At 56.7% G+C, this 23,030-nt stretch overlaps 1 protein-coding gene across 5 annotated transcripts; it reads right to left on the bottom strand.

Annotated features, from left to right (window-relative positions):
- Window positions 1–1,359: 1,359 nt before the first annotated feature.
- PNPLA6 (patatin like phospholipase domain containing 6) lies at window positions 1,360–22,926 on the bottom strand. Of its 5 annotated transcripts, none has more exons than XM_025457379.3 (35): window positions 22,767–22,828; window positions 21,669–21,739; window positions 21,510–21,580; window positions 21,094–21,181; window positions 20,872–20,954; window positions 20,609–20,706; window positions 18,665–18,805; window positions 18,413–18,572; window positions 17,983–18,063; window positions 17,638–17,766; window positions 17,174–17,254; window positions 16,923–17,085; window positions 16,591–16,674; window positions 16,010–16,119; window positions 15,718–15,885; window positions 15,554–15,631; window positions 11,322–11,527; window positions 10,962–11,093; window positions 10,754–10,877; window positions 10,200–10,313; window positions 9,852–9,927; window positions 8,069–8,209; window positions 7,820–7,883; window positions 7,378–7,546; window positions 7,057–7,239; window positions 6,788–6,906; window positions 6,422–6,578; window positions 6,095–6,211; window positions 5,938–6,007; window positions 5,384–5,500; window positions 3,248–3,549; window positions 2,295–2,411; window positions 1,986–2,085; window positions 1,761–1,870; window positions 1,360–1,650 (listed from the first exon to the last, which is right to left on the bottom strand). In XM_025457379.3, exons 3-35 carry the CDS (start codon window positions 21,534–21,536, stop codon window positions 1,576–1,578), a joined length of 3,984 nt encoding a protein of 1,327 aa, XP_025313164.1. In that variant the 5' UTR covers window positions 21,537–21,580; window positions 21,669–21,739; window positions 22,767–22,828; the 3' UTR covers window positions 1,360–1,575. The 5 variants fall into 5 exon arrangements, with proteins under 5 accessions (XP_025313164.1, XP_025313167.1, XP_025313163.1 ...); XM_025457382.3 differs by lacking the exon at window positions 22,767–22,828 and adding an exon at window positions 22,068–22,216; XM_025457378.3 differs by lacking the exon at window positions 5,384–5,500 and adding an exon at window positions 5,586–5,702 and having other exon boundaries at window positions 21,510–21,739; window positions 22,767–22,926.
- Window positions 22,927–23,030: the final 104 nt, after the last annotated feature.

Genomic DNA, 23,030 nt, shown 5'->3' with positions numbered 1-23,030 from the left:
GCAACCCAAGTGTCCGCTGACAGATAAATGGATAAACACAACATGGTGCATCGGTACCGTGGAATACCATTTAGTCTTAAAAAGGAAGGACATTCTGACACCAGCCACAACATGGATGAATCTTGGGGGCACCATACTTAGTGAACTAAGCCAGTCACAAAGGGTCAGATACTGTAGGATTCCACTTCTATGGGAAGCCACTCCATAGAGACAGGAAGTAGATGGTGGGAGCCCGGTGCTGGGGGAGGAGATGGGGAGTCAATGGCTAATTGGGGCAGAGTTTCAGTTTCAGGTGAGAAAGTTCTGGAGATGTATGGTGGGGATGGCAACACAACAACACAACAATGTGTGTGTGTGCGTTTAGTGCCTGTGAGCTTTACGCAGAACAGCACGTGATAAAGGCAGGGACTGGGAGCCCCAGGAGGCCTGCAGCACATAGTAGGGGCAGTGGCCAGGAGCCAGGCCCAGGCTAGAGTCCTAATGTCCAGGTTGGTCCTGGCTCCTGGCCACTGCCCCTACTATGTGCTGCAGGCCTCCTGGGGCTCCCAGTCCCTGCCTTTATCACGTGCTGTTCTGCGTAAAGCTCACAGGCACTAAACGCACACACACACATTGTTGTGTTGCCATCCCCACCATACATCTCCAGAACTTTCTCACCTGAAACTGAAACTCTGCCCCAATTAGCCATTGACTCCCCATATCCCTCCCCAGGTGAAGCCAGGGAGGCTCAGAGAGTTTCAGTAACAAGCCTGAGGCGACCAGGAAGAGGCAAGGCTGGATTTTCACACCAGGCAGTTTGGCTCCACAGTCTAGAGACACCAAGACCTTGGGGATGGGTCTCAGCCTACTGTAGGGAGAATGAACACTGCACTGATTCTGTGTGACCTCAGCTACATACACGGTAAAGCCAATGCCTTGGAACTTCTGAAAGTCCTTAAGCTCTGTGCATCCGTGTGCGTGTGTGTGTGCACACGTGCCTGTGCATGCACACGGGGTGCCCTGGGAACCAGGCTCTGTAGTGCACACAGTAGGGACAGAGAGGATACACAAAGCTCTAGCATACAGTAGGACCAGCTAAGCACAGAGGCTGTGAGAACTTAGGCAAATGAGGGGTGGGCCAGGGTGGGCCCCCAAGAACATCTGCAAACCCCCCACCAGGGGTGCACATGGCATTTAGAGGTCCCGTAGGACTACAGGGGAATTGTACTCACAGTGGGGGAAGCTAGTCGGGCCTGACACCGGGCCCGGTCACGTGGGTACATGGACAAGCTCCAGGCTGTTTTGGCGCCAGCTCCAGTCATCCTAGTCATGGAAGGTGGGCAAGGTGCCCCCCTGAGCCCAAAGATGACACGAGGCCACTTCCAAGAGAGGAAGGTTTATTGGGAGTGACTGGTCATGGTATCAGTGCAGTGCTGTCCCTCCCCTTGGGGGCAGGGCAGTCCAGTGTGTGGGCCCTGGGGGCTTGGGTTCAAGGGGGACCCAGGAGGGTCGCAGGAATAGCAGCAGGCAGAGGAGTGAGCCACCCTCACAGGGCTCAGCCCTGACCCAGCCCCAGGGGGACCCCTCTCGAGGTCCTCAGGCATCCGCAGCCGTGGTGGGAGGCTCCAGGGGCACACAGCGCCGGTGCCGGAGAACTGACTTCTCCTCCTCCTGCAGGGACCGGAGTGCCACACATAGCAGCCAGCACGGGACACTGGTACACGTGCCTGCGTCGGCCACGTAACCCTACCCAGTGGAGGGCCCGGGCCACCCATTCTCACCATCTCAGAGGCAGTGCTGGGGCTCGCGCCCTCGGGAGACCCCCCTTCATCCCGTGAGCAGTCAGGGCCCGCATCCTCCTCATACTCCGTCAGGCAGTCCGACTCCTCCCCTGCAACCAGGCAGCAGTGTGAAATGAGGGGGTGCGGGCTGGCCTGGCCCCTCCAGCCATCATCCACGCATCCCGGGCCCAGCTCCCCCAACCCCAAGGCGCCCTGGCGCCTCACCATCGGCACAGCCATCGGAAACGTAGCTGGTTGTAGGGGGCTCGATCCGAGACACAATCTCCGCCAAGTCGGTGAAGCCAGAGCTGGGGAAGGCCAGCACCTGTGGAGTGACCAAGTGAGGGACTTAGCGCAGTGGGGGGGTGGGGAGTCGTCTGTGGGGTCCTGGAGTGTCAGGGGCTGTGGTGTCTTGGGGGAGCTCTCTGATCTGAGGGGCTCAGCTAAATCCAAGGAGGTCTGGGGCCATCTGAGTTCTGGGGTGGGGGAGTCTGTTGCTACGCGTGGCCCCGCTGGGGCAGGTCGCAGGCTTACGTCCGCACGGCGGCTCTCGTTAAGGTCAGCAGACCTCCGGTCCGTGAGCATCTTTTCAATGATGTCGCCCCGGCTCCAGCCCCCGAACACCGCCTTCCCGTACTGGTAGCCCACATCCTGCAGGAAGCGACGAGGCTGGAGCCGTGCCTGCAAACCCCATTCCCCTGGCGTTTTCCCTGCCTCACCTCCTCTGCTCATCTCCAGTCTGTTGACCCTACCTTGGCCCCTCAAAAGCCTGACGCTCTGGGGGAGCTGCAATCGGAACTCAACCTATTTCAGAGGCGGCAGCATGTGGCACACCTGTCCCCGTCTTCCTCATCCTGTGCCCCTGCCAGACATGACCCACCAATCGCTCTATGACCTTTTGCACTCAGCCCCACACAGTGTGCCAAGTGCCACACGGCACAAGACGATGGAGTGTAAGCGCATTTCAAGGTCTGCGGATACGCATCACGTCTGCAGACGTCACCATCTGCCAAGCTCATGACAGACACTGCTAATCCATCATGGCACACTTCCCCGGTGGGCCCGGGGCTCTGGGCAGCAGCTCCCGACCAATTTCAGCTGGTGTGGGCTAAGCCGTGCTGTTCGGGTCAGTAGCACGTGACATATACACACACGGCTGCACACCCCGCCCGTGCTTGTGGCAAACAGGACTAAGTGACCAACGGCTCTCGGTCCCGTCAATGCAGAAAGGGTGTTGAAAAATCTCTCCTGTGCTTCAGGCAGTGCAGCGGCAGCTACTGGGGAGCTAGCACTAACACGGCACATGCACAGCCACCTGCCCCTGCCGCACTCACTGCAGACATCACACATCAATTACCATTGCGCTGCTCATGGATCCCACTTGGGAAGGGAGCCCTACATTCCTTCCCCTCGTGTCGCTCTGGGCTTTAGGTAGTAAAGCTCTGGCGGCCCACCACACTGGCACCATGCCACTCCCACCCGCTCACATAGATCTGATCGAACTTCCCAAAGTCCATGGTCTTGAAGCAGTCGATGGGCGGGCGCAGGTACTCGCAGTAGGAGCTGGACTTAACCACCTCCAGCTGCCGCACGCAGGACACGTAGGCCAGGCGAGACTGGATCTCGGCCATGTCTGGAACCTTGATCTTGTCTGCCCAGGGGTTCAGCCGCTTCCACAGCAGCCACCAGCCAGACAGGCTGTCCCCATAGGTGCTGAGGTCCGTCTCATCCTGGCTTCCCACGTCGATGGCGATGACTGTCTTGGCACCCATGCTGCGGGCGATGTCCGCTGTGGGGCCGGGGGGGGGTCAGCAGGCAGCGCCCCCCACCCCAGGGCCCGGGGCAGGGAAGTTCAACCCAGTCCCACAAACACCATCATGCAAATGGTCACACAAAAAAACCCATGCAAACAACATGCCGGTATCAAAGGGCACGGACATGGATGCCCGTGACGCTGAGGAGGTGGGGCTGGGCCATGGAGCTTGTAAGTCTGCGGGACCGGAGCCAGCGGGACGGAGGGGATGGAGGCAAAGGGACAAAGTTGCTGGGAAAAAAAGACACCAGGTTAAACACATGAGAGGGGGACAGAGAGGCAGAGAGACGTAGAGTCACAAGGCCACCAGGACACAGAGACACAGGAAGATAGAGCCAGAGAGGCAGGGGGTCTAAGGCGCAAGGAAACAGGGAGAAGTGTGGAAGTCAAGCCGCAGGAGAGAAGCACAAAGAAGCAGACACAGCAACAGGGAAAGAGGGATCAAAGAAAGAAATCAAAGATACGGAACGAGAGAGAGCCTAGGGAGGAAATCGGGGCTGAGACGGGGACAGGGGGCAATGACCAAGAACGAGGGGGTTCAGGGAACCAGGAGAGAGGAGTGAAGGATAGGTGATGGCCTACTAAGGAGGGTGGTGTGTCTGTGGGTCCATGTCTGCACGTGTGTCCCACTTAGGGTCCCTGAGTGGGTCTGGGGGGAGGGGAACAGGGTCCTGCAGCCAGGACCCTGAGAAATATCTGAGTCTCCACCAGACTTTGCACAAGTCCCTCATGAGCTTATTGGTGTGTCGAGGAACATGTGTCCACATCTGATCCCCAGATGTGGATGCATCTGTGAGTGTGTGTGTGTGAATGCACACTTCTTGTCTCTATCTCTATACGCACACCTGGGCGTGCGTTCCTTCCAGTCCCCGTATGTCTACATCAGCACTTGCAAGTTCCCAGTGCCAGTCCGCCTGTACACCTGTCTACACACACCCACACGTGTGTGGCTGTTAGTGTGTGAACCTGCACAGAGCAGGTATTTGCCAACGGCAGGAATTTGCCAACTTTTTCTGTAAGGGGCCAGAGAGAAAATAACTTTGGCTTGACAGCTATGTGGCCCCTTTCACAACTATTCAACTTTGCCGCTGTGAGCACAAAGGCAGCCACAAGACAAGGCATAAGTGACTGGCTGTGGCCACGAGCCAATAAAACTTTCTTTACAAAATCAGGCCCGGGGCAGGATTTGCTGCAGTTGGCTGATCCCTGGCCCAGCCTCCAGGGCCGAGTGTTTGGGTAGCTTGCACATACATCAACTTGTGCGCACTCACTTGTGGGCATGTGGAATCATCTGCACACCCAGCTCCTGCTCATCTCTACGTGTGAGGTCAGCAGACCCGAAAGCTCACCTCTAGTGCACAGGTCCTGCCACCCGCGTGTGTACTCCTGTGCACGTTCAAGGCAGTATGCAGTGCATATGTAGACAGACTGGTGTGCATGGACACATGCCCTATTTCGTGCACACGTGTGTCTAGCCATGTGCAGGTGTATGACTATGCTACCTGCAGCGTGAGCACGTGTGTGGCTGGAGTGAACCCATACAGGTGTCCCACGGTCTCCGTACGCTCCTTTGCACGTGTGCATGCGTGTCTGCATGTGTTCATTCACACTGACCACAGCACAGGGATGCACTCAACTCCATACACCTTCATCTGTGGGCACTCCCACGTACCTGCTGGTGCCCGAGTGTGCGCATGTGGCCTCCCGTGCACCTGTCTGCATGTGCGTCTGCACATGGGCCCATCTGCTTACGAGTTCACCCGTGCATCTTTACGCACAGTGGGGACCAGGGGAGCGGGCAGCCACTTGCCTGGCAGGTTGTTGATGTAGCCGCCGTCCATGAGGAGGTGCCCGTCCTTCGGGTCGCACAGCGGGGGCAGGTAGCCCGAGAGCGTCATGCTGGCGCGTACGTACCGCCACAGGGAGCCTGCCCGGCAGGACACACAGACACAGACACGCACAGACACGCTCAGACATGCTGGAGGCCCGGCCAGCCCGGTGGGCTCGCTGACCTGGCACGTTGTTGACATAGCACCCGTCCACCAGCAGGTGCCCGTCCTTGGGGTCGCAGAGTGGGGGCAGGTAGGGGCAGTAGGAAGCACTGGCCCGGACGTAGCGCCACACGCAGCCTGCGGGGACGGTGTGAGGGGTTGAGGCGCCTGACTAGTGTGCCGGCCCCCCACCCCTGAGGAGAGACATACCTGGGGCCTCTGGGGCATTAGTGGGTGATGGTTAGTGCTCGGCAATCAGGCCAGGGTGGACGGTCACTCATGTTAACAATGTCCCAGCCGCTCAGCTGCCCTCCCTGCACCCCCTCCCCACACAGCCACAGAGGTTGTCATGGGGCCAGCTGGGGGCACCCACCATCTTTGTGGACACGCATGGCTGAGGCGGTGATGTCCGTGGTCACATTGAAATACGGCAGCCACAGGTCCTGTGGGGACAGGGACCACGGTGGGAGGGGAGTGAGGATTCCTGTGGGGGGCAGGTGGGGCAAAGCAGGCCAGGGAGGAGGGCCCACCTCGATCTGCTTGTCCTGGAAGACTCGATGGATGCTGCGGTTGAAGGCCGAGCCGGTGAACATGGAGGTGACAGGGTACGTGAGGTCCAGCACAGGCTCCATCACCGAAGTCATGCTCTAGGGGCAAGGAGGCCAGCTGGGATCAAACAGGAGTGACTCGGGGTCACTATCCTGCAGGTCACAAGGGATAAGCAAGGTCCTGGAGCTACTGCCATCGGGACCCAGGTGGGATTCACAGATTAAGTCAGGAAAAGGCAGAGAAAGCCCAGGGGCCCCTCCAGGATGGGGTGCTCCTGCAGTAGGTGGGCCTCTCCCACCCATGCACACCTTGGCCCACTCCCGGGCCCGCTGCTTGGTACGACTGGCACTTCGCTCCTCTGCGTACAAGGCCCCGATGAAGGAGCCGATGGATGTGCCACCCACCAGGTCGACAGGGACGCCTGCCTCCTCCAATGCCTTCAGCACCCCGATATGTGAGCAGCCCCTGCAAGGGAAAGGAAACTCAGGGACCCACCCAAGACCTCTGCCACACTGTCCCTCTCCCTCCTTTCCCCTCTGCCTCCCATCTCCCCCCACCCAGGCAAGGAACAAGTACCAGCCCCACCCAGGGAATAAGCTCCACCCCTAGGCACTCAGGCCCCCTAACCCCGCCCCTCAGGGTGACCCCCACGGAGCAAGCCCCACCCCTCTCACCTGGCCCCGCCCCCACCCAGCACCAGGGCGATGGTGTTGCCTGTGAGCACCCGTGCCAAGCGGGAGAAGTCGCTGTGCCGGTCCGCGCGCCTCGAGAAAACCTTCTCGTAGAGCTCGTGCTGGGATGCGGGGTTCGGGGGACATGGACAGAGAGGCATGAGGATGGGGGTGCAGGAGGCAGTGTCTGGACCAGCACGGCTCTTGCCCCCACAGGCTTCCTGCCCCAGAGAGGTCCCTCAGAGGCCCCCTCCTCCCAGCGCTGCGCTCACCAGCTTGGCAGGGCTGCGGCGAGAGAAGAGGCGGCGTGGACAGCGCAGATGCAAGTGCCCCGAGCACCAGCTGCGCATGTTGAGCCACTCCACAGTGCGCGTAGGGCCTGGGCCTTCCTCACGGTGTAGCAGCACCAGCTGCTTGAGGGCACGCACTGCTGTATTCTCCAGCATTTGCTCCAGCTGCAGTCGAACGGAGGGTGGAAGTTACTCAACTTCGGTCATTTCCTCCCCACGCCCACAGTGAAGGTGCACGGGGTGCAGGCACCCAAGGGCAAGGGATCAGGTCCCGGGGGTGAGGTCACTGTGCAGTCTCCCGACCTGGCCGAGCGTGGGCTCCTGGTCGCCCAGGCCCACGATGAGGATGCAGTCGGCCTGGCGTAAGCAGCGGACTGTCCAGGGCGTCAGCGATGCGTCAGTCTGGTAGAGCACTATGCGGTGCGCATCCTCCTGCTGGGCAAGCCACCCTGAGAGCCGGAACTCCTGGATGCTGGGTTAGGGGTAGGGATGCGTCATCCTGGGGGCTGCTCAGGGGTCACACACCTCCCAGAAACCATGTAGCTCCGCTACTGGGAGGAGGGGAACTTAAGACACCAGGCCCCCACAACATGTCCATGTCCCCAGGGGCGACCCAAACCATGTTCTTCCACTGAGTGGATGGAAGGGGCACGTGCTCCTTGGTTCACAGCCCAGAACTCAACCAGATCTGAAAGGATTCTAGGCTTCAAGTCTAGCCCCCACTCCTCCAACTCCGACCACATACCTATCCAGAGCAGAGGCCCCCAGGCGGGCCCGGATGATGTCACTGTTGAGGAGGAGCGTGGGACCTGGGGATGGGTGGGGATGGGTGGGGATGGAGAGTTAGGAACCCAGGTCAAGAGAACGGGGGTGCCTGTCTCGCAATCCACCCCCATCCCCACTGACCCACCCGCTGACCACTGCCCCACCCACATACGCCCTGCCCCACACAGACCAATGGCCTGTTCTCACCACCCCCCACCCCCCAACTAACCAATCGCTTGCAGAGCATGCTGCAGCTCCAGAGTGAAGGCCACCATGGGCACCTCGGCACACACTGGCAGGACGGCCACTGTTGCCAGGTTGCTGGCTGGGTTGGTAAGCTCCGAGTGAGGGGGAACGCCTAGTCCTGAGCCTGCAGAGACCCCAAAGAAGGAGTGTGTGATCCTGAGTCTGGAGCAGTAGACCTGTCTCCTCCTCCCCAGAAACCCCTGCCCTTCATCACCTGACGGAGGTTTAATGACGAGATTATGGACCCAAGGCCTCACTGTCCCATCTTGGTAAGACCTAGCCAACTGACCTTCAGTTTGGAGCCTAATCTCAACAAGAATCCATCACGTAACTCTATGACCGCTCCACTCTATGCACGGATGGATTCATGCCCCTACCCTATCTGCCCTTGGTGCTTCTGTCCACTGAAGGGACCTGAACACAAAATGGGACAGAAACAAATGTATTTTTCACCCATTTACTGCTTCCCAGCCTTTCCACTAGCATCCTAGACCAAGCCCTTACTCCCTTCTCTTGCCTGGACCTCTCGCTGCCTCCTCCCCTCCAGCTGCTTCCTGTAACGGTCTCAATAAAGTCCCGAGCTCCCAGCCCCATCCCCCTCTTTTTCGCCCATGCTCACTTTCCTCCTTGCAGTGCTTCAAAACCACCAAACCCTGTGCACAGGGCCTTCCTCTTTCTTGTAAATGCCAGACCCTATCTCATTTGTCAAGTCTCAATTCACTGTCCCCCAAAAAACCTCCCTCCCTCCCACAGTCACACTCCATCGACCTTCTTATGTTTTCTTCACTGTATGTATCAGCTTGTGACCTCACAGTTTTTCTTTGTATTTTTAAAATACTTGGCATGCTGACCTGTAAACCCTTCTAGGAGTCTTGTCTGCCTCTCCCCACCCCACACTCATCACAGAACCTAATACATATTAAGTGTTCCCTGGAAAACTTATCTGTATCCCATCAACAGAGAGGTACTCAGGGGTCAGAGATCTTAATGTTTCTGCCCCAAAGGCTGCCCCACAATTGTGACAAGGGTGGACCAATGGCCTGATGGAAATAAATGGGCATTTGTACACATGGATCAAGACTGAGGTAAAAAATTCTGTCAGGCAAAACCCTGAGCATGGGAGGTGGTCCTTAGCCAAGGCTCACCATTGCCCTCTACCATCCAGGTGTCAAAGCTGAAGGGAGTAAGAAGGGCAGGTGTAGAGGTCGGGCTGGTCCAGGGTCGGCTCACCTTTACATAGAATCTCAGGCCTGTATTTCCGGGCACCTAGAATCTGACTCCATTCCCGATGTACCCTAACTCAGCGAACCACACCTTCCAGCTGGCCAGTAGCTTCAGAAGCCACTTCCCAATCTGGTCCCTGGCCCCCCCGCTCTACCCCACGGACTTCATTTCCCAGCATATCCTTCTAAGGACTACCTCTCCCAGTGTGCTCAGGATGTAAGCTCCATCCTGCCCCGCAGGCCCGGACACCCAGACACAAGCTCGTGCCTAAAGACTCTGCCCTCAGCACGAGATACTTCCATGAGAAGCATGGCCTGGGTCTTGGGCTGTTTCCTCACATGCCCAGGACCCCAGATCCATCCCCCACCCATGCCAGCAGGCACCGGAAATCAGATCTCACTCCTTCTTCAAGCCTGCCCAGAGCGTGGTTTATCCTCCGGACCCCATTTCCCAGCATGCCCAGAGCTTAGGGCTCCCTTTCCCAGAGTGTCCCAGGTGTCGGACTGCATCCCCCAGCATGTCCAAGGCCAGCTGGGTCTCACCTGGGAAGGGTCCTTGCAGCTGCTGCAAATTCCCCAAAATTTTCTGGCTTAGCAGGTGGATGAGGCGAGTCACGACCTGAGGCGTGGGAGGCCGGCATTCCAGTGAGGCGAGAGGGGCAACTGTGCACGTCCTACTTTTCTCTCCTCCTACTGGGGTGCCAGGGTCCCCATCACGTGGGCCCCATCCCCAAGAGCCCTGCTCTCACTCGGGAGTTTTGCTGCCTCCCTGGGGTTCTATCCACCCCCTAACCCCCCCACCTCTGTCTGTCTCCATGTCTCCACTACTCTGTACTAGGCCCGTTCCCCCCCCCCCCCCGCCCCCAACCCTGCCCCAGCTTCCAGCCTCACCTGTGGGTATCGACGTTTGATGTGGCCCAGAGTGCCCTCCGGGAGTTTGGCCAGCTCTGTGTCCCGCACCGCGTGCACCGTTGTGGCACGTGGCTGCCGTGTCAGCGCCTCCACCTGGGGGGCCACGTGCATGCATGACCAGGGCTGCTTGAGCCGGGAGGCCGGAGAGAAAAGGGGGAGCCGACCACGGGTGCAGACAAGAGGTACCACTGCCCTACCGTGACAGACTCCCCATACAGGTGGAGATCAAACCCCACTAATCATTAGGGCTTCGGGGAAAGGTTGAGAGCAGAGATCCATGCTCAGGAGGAGGAAGATTGTCTCCTCATCCAATAGAAGTCTGGGGATGGAGTCCGATTAAGACTCACCACCCCAAGAATTTGCCCCCTCCTCCTGCCCTCAGGAAGGAGCTGAGCAAGTGGACTGGGCTAGGCCAAAGGCTGGGAGCCGCCATCACCAACCCAACAGATTACCCGGGATGATGTGTTTGCTGGGAGGAGTGAGGGGAACCGTACTGGGAGTAATCAGAGGACGGTGGGTGGGGCGGCACTCACCACGCCAATGAGGTCCCCACGGCCGTACTCGCCCACCAGCTCCTTCTTGCCGCTGCCGCGCTGGATGACACTGCGCAGCCGCCCATTGAGCACAATGTAGGTGCAGTCGGAGCGGTCACCCTGCCTGGGGTGCGGAGAGGGTAAGACAGGGTTGGGACTAGGCCTTCCTCAGGCGAGGTCTGCGCTGCAAGAAGGGGCAGGGCTGTACCTGTACAAAGCGCGGCCTGCCTCCACCGCCGTCCAATCGATGGCAAAGTCCATCTGGCGCACAAAGGGCGACATCCTGGCGGCCACGGTGTGCGCAGCACTCAGCACCACACTAGGCTGTGCACGCATGATCCTGTAGGAGAAAGTCAGGGGTGCATGGGCTGGGGGGTGCCCTGGGACATTCCTTAGGAAGTGGAGAGGGTGGGTGATGCCCTGGCGGTGGGATCAGAAGGGCTCAAGCTGCCCTGGAAAAGCGCTGGGCATCCAGAGGGATGACCTCTACCACAGCAGAATGGAATCAAGTGGGGACCCTCCAAGTGCCACTCCCACCCCAACACTGGGTGGAGGTGCCCAGCCATACTCATAGAAGTCGGACTTAGAAATCCTCAGGAAGGTGCAATCACGCTGGGCTCTCAGTGTGAAGATGAGGGGCTCGCCCGTGAGCACTGCCAGCTGCCCCACCAGCTCCCCAGGTTGTGCCACGAACAAGCATACATCCTCTGCCTTGTCGATCATGCGTTGGTAGACATGCAAGCAGCCCCACAGCACAAAGTGCAGGCTCACATCCTGTGGGGCAGAGGCAGAGATGGGCACAGAGGCAGCAATCTCAGCCCCAACTCAGTTCAGTGCACCCAGAGGAATGGCTAAGGAAGGAAACGTTGAAGGAGGGAGTAAAGGCTTCAGATAGCTCTGGGCTGCGCAGCATATATATCGAATTCTCATTCAGCACCCAGGGCAATTGGTACTAATGGGTCACCAAAATCTAAGCCCAGACTAAGGTCCGTAAACTCTTTTTTTAAAGAAAAAAAATTATTTTTAGGTAACCTCTATGCCCAACATGATGCTCAAACTCACGACCCTGAAATCAAGAGTCACGTGCTCTATGAAGCCCATAAATTCTTTTCAGCATAGCCAGCAAGAGGGTGCAGGAACCTCTCTGCTTATGCTGGCAACCAGTTAGCCCATGTAAGAATAAAGCTGGACCCTTACCTAACACCATACCAAAATGGAGCAAAGACATGGATGTAAGAGCTAAAACTCTAAAATTCTTTGAAGATAGCAGTCAATCTTTGTGACTTTGAATTTGGCCACAAATTCTTGGATATGACACCAAAAGTATAGGCAAAGTTAAACTTTTTTTGAGTTAAAGTTAAAACTTTTTTTGAGTTTCAAAGCACACTATCAAGAAAGTGAAAGGACAACCCAGAGACTGGGAGGAAATACTTGCAAATCACGTATCTGCTAAGGGTCCTGCATCTAGAATGAAGAATTCTTACAACTCAGAAACAAAAAAACATAACTCAATTTAAAAATGGGCAACGGCTCTGAATAAACACTTCTCCAAAGAAGATAAAGGTCCGATAAACACATGAAAAGATGCTCAAAATCAGGGGCACTTGGGTGGCTCAGTCAGTCAGTTTAGCATCTGCCTTCGGCTCAGGTCATGATCCTGGGGTCTTGGGATCTGGCCCCACATGGAGCTCCCTGCTCAGTGGAGAGCCTTCTCCTCCCTCTCCCTCTGCCCCTCCTCCCTGCGCATGCTTTCTCTCTCTCTCTCTCTCTCTCAAATAAACAAAATTGATAATTAAAAAAAGATGCTCTAAATCATCAATCACTAAGGAAATTCAAATCCAAACCATGAGATGCTCCTGTATACACGAGGGTGACTAACATTAAAACATGTTAGAGAGGATACAGAGAAACCAAAATCCTCATACACTGCTGGTGAGAATGTAAAATAGTGCAGCTGCTTTGGAAAACAGTCCAGCAAAAATTAGAAGCAGTCCACCAACAGTTAGAAGTAGAATTGCCCAGACCCAGCAATGTGACTCCTAGATATAAACCCAAAAGAAATGGAAACCTACACCCCCACAGAAATTTGTACCGAAATCTTCAGGGCAGCATTATGCACAATAGCCAAGAAGTGGATATCACTCAAGTGTCCATCAAGGGATGATCAGGTAAACAAAATGTGGGAGACCAACATAATCGATTATTTCGTCATAAAGGAGTGACACTGACACAGCGCAGTGTGGATGAACCTTGAAAGCATGATCCTAAGTTGAAAAAAAGTCAGACACAGAGGGCCACGTCATGGATGATTCCATTTATACAAAATGTCCCAAATGGGCAAATCTATATAGACATAAGATGAGGAGTTGCTTATAGCTAGAGTCAGCATCAGGAGGTAGGAGGGTGATAGCTAAAGGGTATGAGCTTTCTTTTCAAGGTGATGAAAGTTTGTTTTTTTTTCTCATTTACTTGAGAGAGAGACCACACTCGAGCACACGCACAAGTCAGAGGCAGAAGCAGCAGCAGATTCCCCACTGAGCAGGGAGCCCAACTCAGGGCTCAATCCCAGGACTCCGGGATCATGACCTGAGCTGAAGGCAGACACTTAACCGACTGAGCCACCCAGGCGTCCTGAAAGTATTCTTTCAATTCAAAAGTGATAGTCGTGATGGTTGCAAACTTAACGAATGTACCAAATACCACTAAAAAAAACAACAACACTGAATATTATATGTAAGTTACATATGAATAAATATATACAAACATAAAAAATACAAGTAAATATAAATATATAAATACACACACACACATTTTTTGCTCCCAGTTTCCTTGTTCCACTCTATCCCTGGTAACTTCCTTTTGTTTCCTAGAGATCAAATATCCTGTTCCTACCACAGGATATTTGCACAAGCTTTCCCTCTACCTAGAAAGCTCTTTTCTCCCCCTTACACCTAATTAATTCCTCTTCATCCTTCCTCCTTAGCTGGAGGCCACTTCTTCAGAGGTGCTACCCTGCCTAAGCCAGATTTTGTAAAGCCAAGAACATCTTTTTACATGTAAGCATGAAGCACATATGAGTTTACAAGAATAGTGTAATCCTTTGAGTTGGTCAGAACCGTGGGCCTCCCAAGGGCAGGGACCTTGCTGGTGTCTCCTGCCTCTGCAGCCCCAGGAGATGCACATGCATGCTGGAACCTTCTAAGACAGAAGTTCCAGACTCAGTTCGGGATATGAGTGGGAGTTACTAATATTAAGCTGCTACTTGTCATCAGATTGGGAATCATATGTCTCTTCACTGTGGGACTTGTCAGAGCCTTGAATAACAAACGGTGTTCACTAAAAGATTCCACTAAGGGATTAAATAGCCGAAGTTTTCCAAATCTGTTTGAGCAGAGATCCTTTGTGATACAGATGTTCCATGAAGCACACTTTGGGAAATGTCTGTAAAGCAGAGTTTCTCAACCTTGGCACTATTAACATTTGGAACTAGATAATTCTGCTGTGAGGGGCTGTCCTGTGCATTCCTGCACCTTTGGCTTTACCCACTTATTAGATGCCAGTAGCACCCTCCCAAGTCGATAAAAAAAAGGTCTGGGGTGTAGGTGGGGGGTAAAACTGCCTCCAGTTGAAAAATTACTGGTATGAAATTCTGGAGGCAGGCAGAGCACATTAATGTCCCTCACAAAGATCTGAACCCCGCCCCTGCCCCCCCCCCAGAAGACTTGAGTGGCTGCAGACCACTGTGGAACCTTCTAGCCAGTCTAGTCTGTTAACAAGCCAGTCTGGGCTGAGTTGAGCCCAACAGAGTCACCCAGATAAGGAGGGGCCGGGCACCCCATGACAAGATCCACGGTTTGACTACACTTCCTCTGCCCCTGCTATCACAATCAGCTGGCAAAAGCCTCACCCAACTTCCTCTATAGGCAGGAGCCCATTCCTGCAATGAGCAGCTCGAGGTGACAGCTCAAGCAACAGATCAAGTGATATAACGGTATCCCAGGCAGCTAGCAGGTGGGCTGCCCCCAATTCCACACCACGCCCCCACCAAGCCCAGGTCCTCCCCTGGACCTGTCACCTCTGAAAACCTTAGCTAGTTCAGAACCATTCTTTAATCCTCGTGACAACTCTAGCAGAGTTACTGTTATTACCCTATCCCGTGGATGAGGAAGCTGAGAACTTTCTCAATGATTTGCCTAGGTCACAGAAGAAGTCAGGGTGGAGTGTGACTGCAACTCTGGCCCGGTTGCAATCAGAGTTTGCAATCAGACTCTGCAAACAGTCCAGAGCCCTCCTCCTCCATAATTCTGGCCTGTGAAATCATGACTAGGTCTCAGTTTCCCGACGTGGACAATAGAGGGATTCGTAGGATACAATTTCCTACACTTCCTGGCTGCAGCCACGGAGCACTGATATCCAGCTCCCAGGGGCTGCTTCACAGCCTCCAGGTCCAGATTCGGATCCATACACACCTATCGCACACCCATCCCAGCAGGGGCCCAGGAGAAGCAGATACTACGTCAGAGTATACCGAATAATTGAAAGGCCAGAAAACAGAAGTTACAAGAAAGGCCAGGGCAAGTAAGAGAGATCTAGGGGTTGTGGTCTTCAGGTAAAAGGTTCAAGGATTAGAGAAAAAAAGCCAGTAGGTCCAGAGGACGTAGGGATCAGAGTCATAGCATTTAGGGTCAGGGACGGAAATCACACGTTGAGAGATGTACACATAGGGTCAAAGAGCAAGGACCAGAGGTCAGAATAAGGTCTTGGGTCAGACTTATATTAGAGACCAGGGCTCGGCCTCACCTGGTCCCCCTGGCGGGCGATGATGGTGCCAGCTTTGGCATGATGTAGCAAGACCCGGCTGTTCAGGAGGGATGGGTCCTGAAGAGAAAGGGGGGGTTGAGATGGGCCCATCTAGGCCTCCTTGCCCTCCTCTCCACGTCCCCCAGGACCCCATGGCCACCCACCTCAATCCGCATCAGTTTTGCCAGCTCCCGCTTCGCTGCCTCGAAGATGCTGCTTGTCTGGCGTCCCTGGTAGGGCCCGAAGGGGCACCCACCGGTGGCCAACTCGTCCTCGCAGTAGCTGTGCTCACAGGCACCTGCTGGCTGCTCCCGGGGCTCCTGAGTGGGGGTCTGCATGGGGCAGGGCCTGTGACCTCTGTGCTCCTACCTGACCTTCTTTCGGGGATGCCACCGTGGGCCAGGCCAGGGTGCTGGGAGGGCACTAGGGAGGGGGGCGCAGAGGGCAAGGCCTTACCCGAGCAGGAGCTGCCTGGGGCCCCCCTGAAGCCTCTTCCTGCAGGGACACGGAGATCCGGCCACGTTCATACGCCATGTCAAAGTCTGAGCGGGGGCCACCTTGCAAGCCTGCAGTGGGCAGGGGTATTTTGTAATAAATGATAAAAATGAGACTGATCCCAGTTGACTTATTTGGCTTATCTGTGCAGACATGACTACTCTACCACTGCACTCTCCCTCAGAATCCTTCTTAACCACAGCTGGGAAGACACCATCTCAACAATTACCAAAAAAAATCACAAGAATACAATTAGTAGGGCAGCCCCGGTGGCGCAGCGGTTTGGCACCGCCTGCAGCCTGGGGTGTGATCCTGGAGACCCGGGATCGAGTCCCGCATCGGGCTCCCTGCATGGAGCCTACTTCTTCCTCTGCTTCTCTCAATCTCTCTCTCTCTGCCTCTATGAATAAATAAATAAAATCTTTAAAAAAAAAATACAATCAGTATTCCCACTTCACAAATGGGAAAAATCAAGGCTGGTACACCTACATTCAACCCAAAAGCCTGATGGTCTCCCCCACCTCCCACCTGGCACCCCAAACCTGAGATGTCCACGGGCATGGAGATGCAGCGACTCAGCAGGGGGGCAGAGGGAGCCTCCAGGGATGTGGGCTTCACCGGGTCCCCTGGGAGAGACACGTGTACAGGCTCCTGCCCCTCAGAGCCACCAGGCCTAAAGCTAGGATTACAGGGTAGGGAACTGAGTGGGGTTTAGAGAGGGCTCAGCCCACAGTGTCTGAGGCTGGGAGACTGGGAAAGCGATTCTGATGGTTCCCGGGGCCAAGGCCAGGGCTCTCTGGGGGACTGGACCAGAGTCAGAGCTGGGTACCTAGCTAATGGGTCCCTGGGAAATGGCCAGGGTCATCTATGATACCTGTAGGTCCAGGCAGTGGGGCCCCGGTGGGGTCAGGCGGCCGGCCAGGAGTCTCCCGAGGCTCCTCAGCAGCTGAGGCACTGACCACCCGCTTGGAGCCACGCACAGGGCTGGTACGGGAGGGAAGGCCAGGGCTGGGGAAGAGGCGCAGGGGCTGGATCTCCTGGTGGCAGAGAGTACCCTTGTGGTATGTCCTGGGAGGCCTGTGTCACAGCCCCAGCCTCCCGCCCTGAGTTCCCTGTGCAACTCACGTGGCTAAACAGCTCGTTGGTCAGACCCAGGTAGTTGTGAAGTGCCAGAAAGGTGACCCGCTGCAGCCTCACCATGATGATCTGCGGGGGTGTGGCCAAAGGGGTCGGGGCCAGGGAGAAAAGGAGGGGAGATACTGGATGACCAGAATCAGATGACAAGAAGCAGGAAAAAATTAGGTCTAGGCATCAAGGGGGTGGGGTGTAGGGAAGGTCAAGGTTGGGAGCAGTAAGGGGCTGGCCAGGGGCAGAGGCAGGGAGAAACCCACAGTCAGGTGGCAAAAGCCTGGGGAGAAGGGGTGGAGGCAGCTCAAGGGAGGGGACAGCACACTCCCCCCCCAAGACCCGGCTGCTCAGGCCTGATAAGCACAGCTCGAGCCCCTCCTGGCCGCTGAGCTCCAGCCCACAGGTGCCCGGGCTGGGGGGATGGGTCGGGGCAGGTGGAGGGAGGCCGGAGGCATGCTGACCTGTACGACCCGCACCAAGCTCTCGGGGTACTTGGTGAACACGGCGGAGAAGGCCTCCACTGGCAGCCGCAGCACTGTGGAGTCGCGGGCTGCCCGGGCAGACACCGTCCGCTGGGGGTGCTGGTGGCCCTGGAGGGGGATGGGGCAGGAAACGGGGGGGAATCAAGATGAAGGCCTCCCTCGCTGCTCCCCCAGCCCACCCCGGTACCCATGCCTTGAGAGACCACTGGCAGCATCAGAGGGGACTAAGGGGGGATTGGAGCCCCCCCAGGCAACTGTTTGCAAACCAGCCCCACTGACTGTCCTCATACCCAGCTTCTTTGTCCCCTAAGACTGATCACTCACGGTGATGACGTCCAGGATGCTCAGAAGGCTGTTGACACTGTCCCCAGGGACCACCTCCTTCACCACACACTCCTTCCCATCCTGAAACACAGAAGATGGGGGTGCTGACCAGAGCTGTCCCCACCCTGCCAACTGCCATTCTACTCCCTGAGCATGCCACCAGCTCTCAACCTCACCAACCAGTGATCACTGACACCTTGATCCCGAAACCACCAAATCTTTGACCAGCATCCATTTTCTGGCCATCACTAACCATACCTGCCGACTGTGTAGACCAACCCGACACCCCTGGGCATTCGTTTCCAACTCTTGCCTGCACGTCTCAAAAAAATCCACAAACCCTGCTGACCAACAGCAATGCCTATCCCGATAGCCACTGCCCATCCCCACTGCCCATCTCCCTGTGGCGGCCCGTGGTTGGTCCACTCACAGGCCCTGGCAGACAGAGCTCCAGCAGCCCATCCTGCACCACATAGATACTGGCATCTGGCTGGCCTGGCCGGAAGACATAGTCACCCTGGCTGAGCCGCTGGAAAACCATGTGTCGGCAGAGCTCCAAGAAGAGTGGTTTCTCGAAGTGGCCCAGCACCCTGTTGGATGGGAGAAAGATGAGGAGAATGCAGGAGGTCAGGTGAGCCCCCAGCTCTGCAGTCCTCCTCCCCGCCTGCACCCCAACACTGACCGGACATTCTTGAGCATGTAGAGCACCTCGGAGGGCAGGTGGGAGTTAGCCAGGTCACCCTCCGTCAGGTCAGCCTCCAGCACCGCAGGTGGGGGCTCCTTCCGCTGCAGCGTTGGTGCCTCCTTCTGGATACGCAGGATCCTGGTGGGAAGAGAGGGGTGCAGGGGGCAGGTAGGGAGAGGGCTCAGGCAGACGTGAGGCTCCCACATAACCTTTCCTCAAAATCACAAAAAATGGGGGTCGGCAGACTCTGGCCCACTAACTAAACCAGACATACTACCTTCTTCCTTAAAAAAGCACATAGCCACGGTCGTTTGTTTACGTGCTACCCGTGGCTGCTCTCACTCAAGCACAAAGCTGAATGATAATAACACAGCTGTAATAACTGCAAAACCTAAGACGTTTACCGATCTCTTACAACAAAATTTGCTTTGATGTAGCCTCTAAGACCCCGAAATCGCTCCTTTGCTAACCATAACTTCCTGAGACACACCCTGTAGTGAAGCGGACCTTTGACATAAAACATGGGCGGACCCCAGAAATAGCTTCTCCATTCATCGTGGGACCCCTGACACCTTCCTTCCTAACACAGACCAGACCAGGAGACAGTCTCCCTACTGCAAGCAGAGCTCTGGGGTAGCTTCCGTCATATGAGGAGACCCCATCAGCTCCTCTGATCTTTGTAAAGCTCCCTGAGCTAGCCTTTACTTCTAGATCTCAGAGAACCCTGAGATGACCCCTTCAAGGATCACAGAGATTCCTGAAATAGCTCTCTCTCTGTATGTGGAGAGTACAGATCCAGCTCTTCTAATAATCACAGACCCGAAAAAGCTCTCCCCTGCAGGTCACAGGTATTTACTGAGAGAGCCCACCCCCTGGTCACAAGCCCCCTGAGACAGACTCTCTGGTATGAACAGACCCCTGAATTAAACTCCATGATGTAACGAAATCCAGACGTAGCTCCCCTTCTCATCAGAAAGACCTTGGGCTAACCCTTGCCCAGATCACAGAAAGCTGAGCTAGCCCCCCGAAAGTCAGGACAACATCAGTGTAGCGTAAACACATGCTGCGATAACCCCCATGACATACAGATGTGAGGGGCAGACCAGACCCTCAACTGATCACGGAGAGCCTAGAGCCAGCCCTTCTACTGAAGTCATAAAAAGCCACGCTAATGACACATCTGCTGATCGTGGATAGCCCTGGGATGACACCTTAGTGGAACAACCCTTGGTGTGAAGACACCCTTGAGACAGACCTTCAGGTATATTCCATGATGTCAGGAGACCGACCTCACAGCCCGCTTCCAACTTAGAAAGATCCCTGGGAGAGCCTTTCTCAGAGGCTCTGAGATGGCCCTTTGCTGATGGCATGGAGCCCTGAGGAGTCCTTCCTATGCTTCTTAGAGCAGGAAGATTCTTGAAATAACTCCTGGGGAACAGAAACGCCTAAGATAGCCTCCTTAGTGTAGGAAGAACTCCAGGGTGGGTGACCTAGAGAGACGCTTTCTGATGTAGAGAGATGGCTGACATGACCCCTAGAAGACAAAAGCTAGAGACAGCCCCTCCGGTACATCATGGAAACACCTGAGTTAACCCCAGTGGATCACCACCTGTGTCAGGAGACCCTCGAACCAGCCTACGGGGAGAACCCAGACGCAGACCCCTAAACGAAGTATCTGAGGACCGACTGGAGAGAGCTGACTCACAGACACGCCTGTGCTAGGGGAACATCCCCGAGATGCATCAACTCGGGGCACAGAGAGGCCAGAGCCAGCCTGTCCGGTGTGGGAGAGCTCTGAGATAGCCCCTCTGATGTGGGAAGACTCCCAAACACAGTCCGAGCGGTTCAAAGAACCCTTAGATACACCCTTTGGTGGGGGCTGATTACTCAAATGGTCCCTGAGATAGCCCCCAGTGCCAGGTACACCCAGTACAGCCTTACTTCTTGGCAATGTTGAGCATCTTAAGTTTCTTCTTCATGCGGGGCCGGGAAGTGGTGGAGACAGACGCGTCCACCAGGGAGGAAGTGGACTGTGATACCTAGGAGGATTGAGGATGGGGGGTGGGTGAACTGCCAGTTCAGACCGAGGGGAGAAGGGGCCAGAACCAGAGGCCCCCTCGTCAAGGAGGGGGGGCTTGCTGAGATGCGGAGAAAGGAAAGGCCAGACCTCTGTGCTCGGCGGGGACCCCGGGGTCCACACTCACCTTCCGCATAATCTTCCGACCGTAGAAGAGCACTTTGTCCCTCTTCCGGAATCGGTAGCGGGGCCCCTCCGGGGCTGGCGTTTCTGGGGGTAAGCGGAGAGAGAGGCACTCAGCTGTGCGCGGACTCCACGCGGCCAGAGAGGACACGGCGTGCAGGCTCCCGCAAGTCCCATCTCCGCTGCCCACGCCGCAGCCTCCCCGAGGGGCCCTCCGGGTCCTCACTCGGCACTCGCAGCCTCCGCACCAGCAGGAGGATGAGCACGGCCGTGACCAGCACCGCGACTCCGGCCCCAATCATCACGCCCAGCACCTGCGGGACGAAGGGCACTGGCTGCGCATCGCATACCCGGCCTGCCGAGCCCTCCCCGGAGGCCGGAGCGCCCCCGTCCCCATCCCATTCGGTCCAGTCCTCCGCCCCCGAGGAGGTCACGGCCGGCCCGAGCCTCGACGTCTCCATCTGCAGAATGGGCCGCCGCAGCTCCCTCCCCGGGGGCGCGACTCCTCCCGGCGGCTCCGCGGCCCGCGGTGCACGCCGGGAAACGTAGTTCCGTCTATACAGCTCTCGCGGGACCGCAATGATGAGCGCTAAGCATTTCGGGAATTGTAGTCCCCGCAGCGCTACACATCCCAAACTTTACCATTCCCGTTTGCAGTGGAGCCTCCATCAGTTGCTTCCGACTGGGCGGTAGGTCCGGTGCAGCCCGGAGTCCTGGGGAATAAGCAGCAGGAGGAACCGGTGCACGTCGTCGCTCTGGGCCCGTCTCTCCCCTGCCCCGAGTCCGAGTCCTGCCCCTTACCACGAGCCTTGCCAGACCCTTCGTACTCGCCGCGGGGATGGCTTCTCTGGCCGGGGACGGCTGGTGGGGCGCTGCGGAGCAGAGGGGGTGGTGCAGGTTGACCTCGAGTCCCTTGGCTCCCGGCCTGACTCCCTTCACCCACACGCCGGGCCGACCAGACGCCCCACGGATACAGCCCCACCCTGGGGCCAAAGGGCAGCCGTCCGGACGCCCACAGTCAGCCAGTCAGCACCTTCTCACCGGTCCCCGATGCGCCCGGCTTCCTCCCGCAAGGGGCCCCCTCCTAGCCTCAGCCCTGCAGGATTGTTCAATCCTAACCCAGCAGACCCTAGGACCCCACCCTAGGGAAACTGGGGCCTTCAAGCCATGGAGGTCGCCTGGCTTCTGACCCAAACCTGCCTTTGGGGAGACCCACGGGCCGAGGCGCTCGGGAGTGCTGCTGGAAGCTCCCACACAGGGGGTCCTGGGGCGTGGCAGAGGTCTCGGAAGAATCCCGGGACGCTAGGAGTGGGGCGGCCTCGCAAGGTGTTACTGGCTGACGCTCGACTTACCCTCACGCATGAGTAAAGTTATGGGGTCTCTGACAGTATGGAGCATCACTGGGACTCTGGGAACGAACGATGCTGGCGCCATTACTGGGGACGTAACTAGGGACGCTGGAATTACTGGGGTCTCTGTAAAGTTACTGGGAGACCTCAGGAATACAGGACTATTATTGGGAAAACTAGGAGCTGGGTGGGCACGCCCCTGGGGTCGTTTGAGCTACAGAACCGGCCTAGGGATGAATGCTGGAATATTACCGGGACTTCTTGGAAGACTGAGGATGTTTCTGGCACCGCTAGTGTGCTAACGGAAATTCGGGGGAGTCCCTAAGTCCTGGAGATATTACCTGGAAAACTCACGGAAGACTAGACCCCGTCCACCCTAGCGCGCACCTGGCTACCGGCGCGGAAACACCTGCCGGGAACTGGGGGGATGGGAGCATCAGAGTCGGGGGCTACCGGCCATCGGAGGAGGATACATCTTGGGAAAGCCGAGGACTCGCTAACGACCCCCCGAAGGGACACCTCCGTGAGGGAGACGAAAACCCGGACTCACCCAGGGGCCAGCAACCAGGGTCCGCTCCGCGCCAACACCGGTAGCTTTCCGCCCAGCGCCCCAGGCGCGGCCCCTTTAAATTATTCCCCGCAGGGCGCGCCGCAGCCCCGCCCCCCATGTGTGAGGTCTCGCGCAGCCCGCCACGCTGTTTCGCGACGCCTTAAAGGGGCCGAAACCCGTGGGGCAAGGAACGCCCCTCCCTCTAGAAATGAGAACAAGTTTATTTCCCCGTTTATTTGACGCCCACCCCACCCACGTCCCACC

The sequence above is a fragment of the Canis lupus genome, chromosome 20, assembly GCF_003254725.2.
Source record: "Canis lupus dingo isolate Sandy chromosome 20, ASM325472v2, whole genome shotgun sequence".
Classification (NCBI taxonomy): Eukaryota; Metazoa; Chordata; class Mammalia; order Carnivora; family Canidae; genus Canis; species Canis lupus.
Note: the sequence above shows the minus strand (reverse complement) of the source record. Positions and strands in the feature narration are given on the sequence as shown.

Bases quoted from the DNA above. Each gene is read 5' to 3' on its own strand.
- PNPLA6 (XM_025457378.3), bottom strand. From the start codon at position 22,884: ATGGGGGGCGGGGCTGCGGCGCGCCCTGCGGGGAATAATTTAAAGGGG. The intron at 7,884-8,068 runs GTTAGTTGGGGG...ACCCATCCCCAG, and splicing joins GCATGCTCTGCAAGCGATTG to GTCCCACGCTCCTCCTCAAC. The intron at 6,579-6,787 runs GTGAGAGGGGTG...TTTCCCTTGCAG, and splicing joins CTGGGTGGGGGCGGGGCCAG to GGGCTGCTCACATATCGGGG.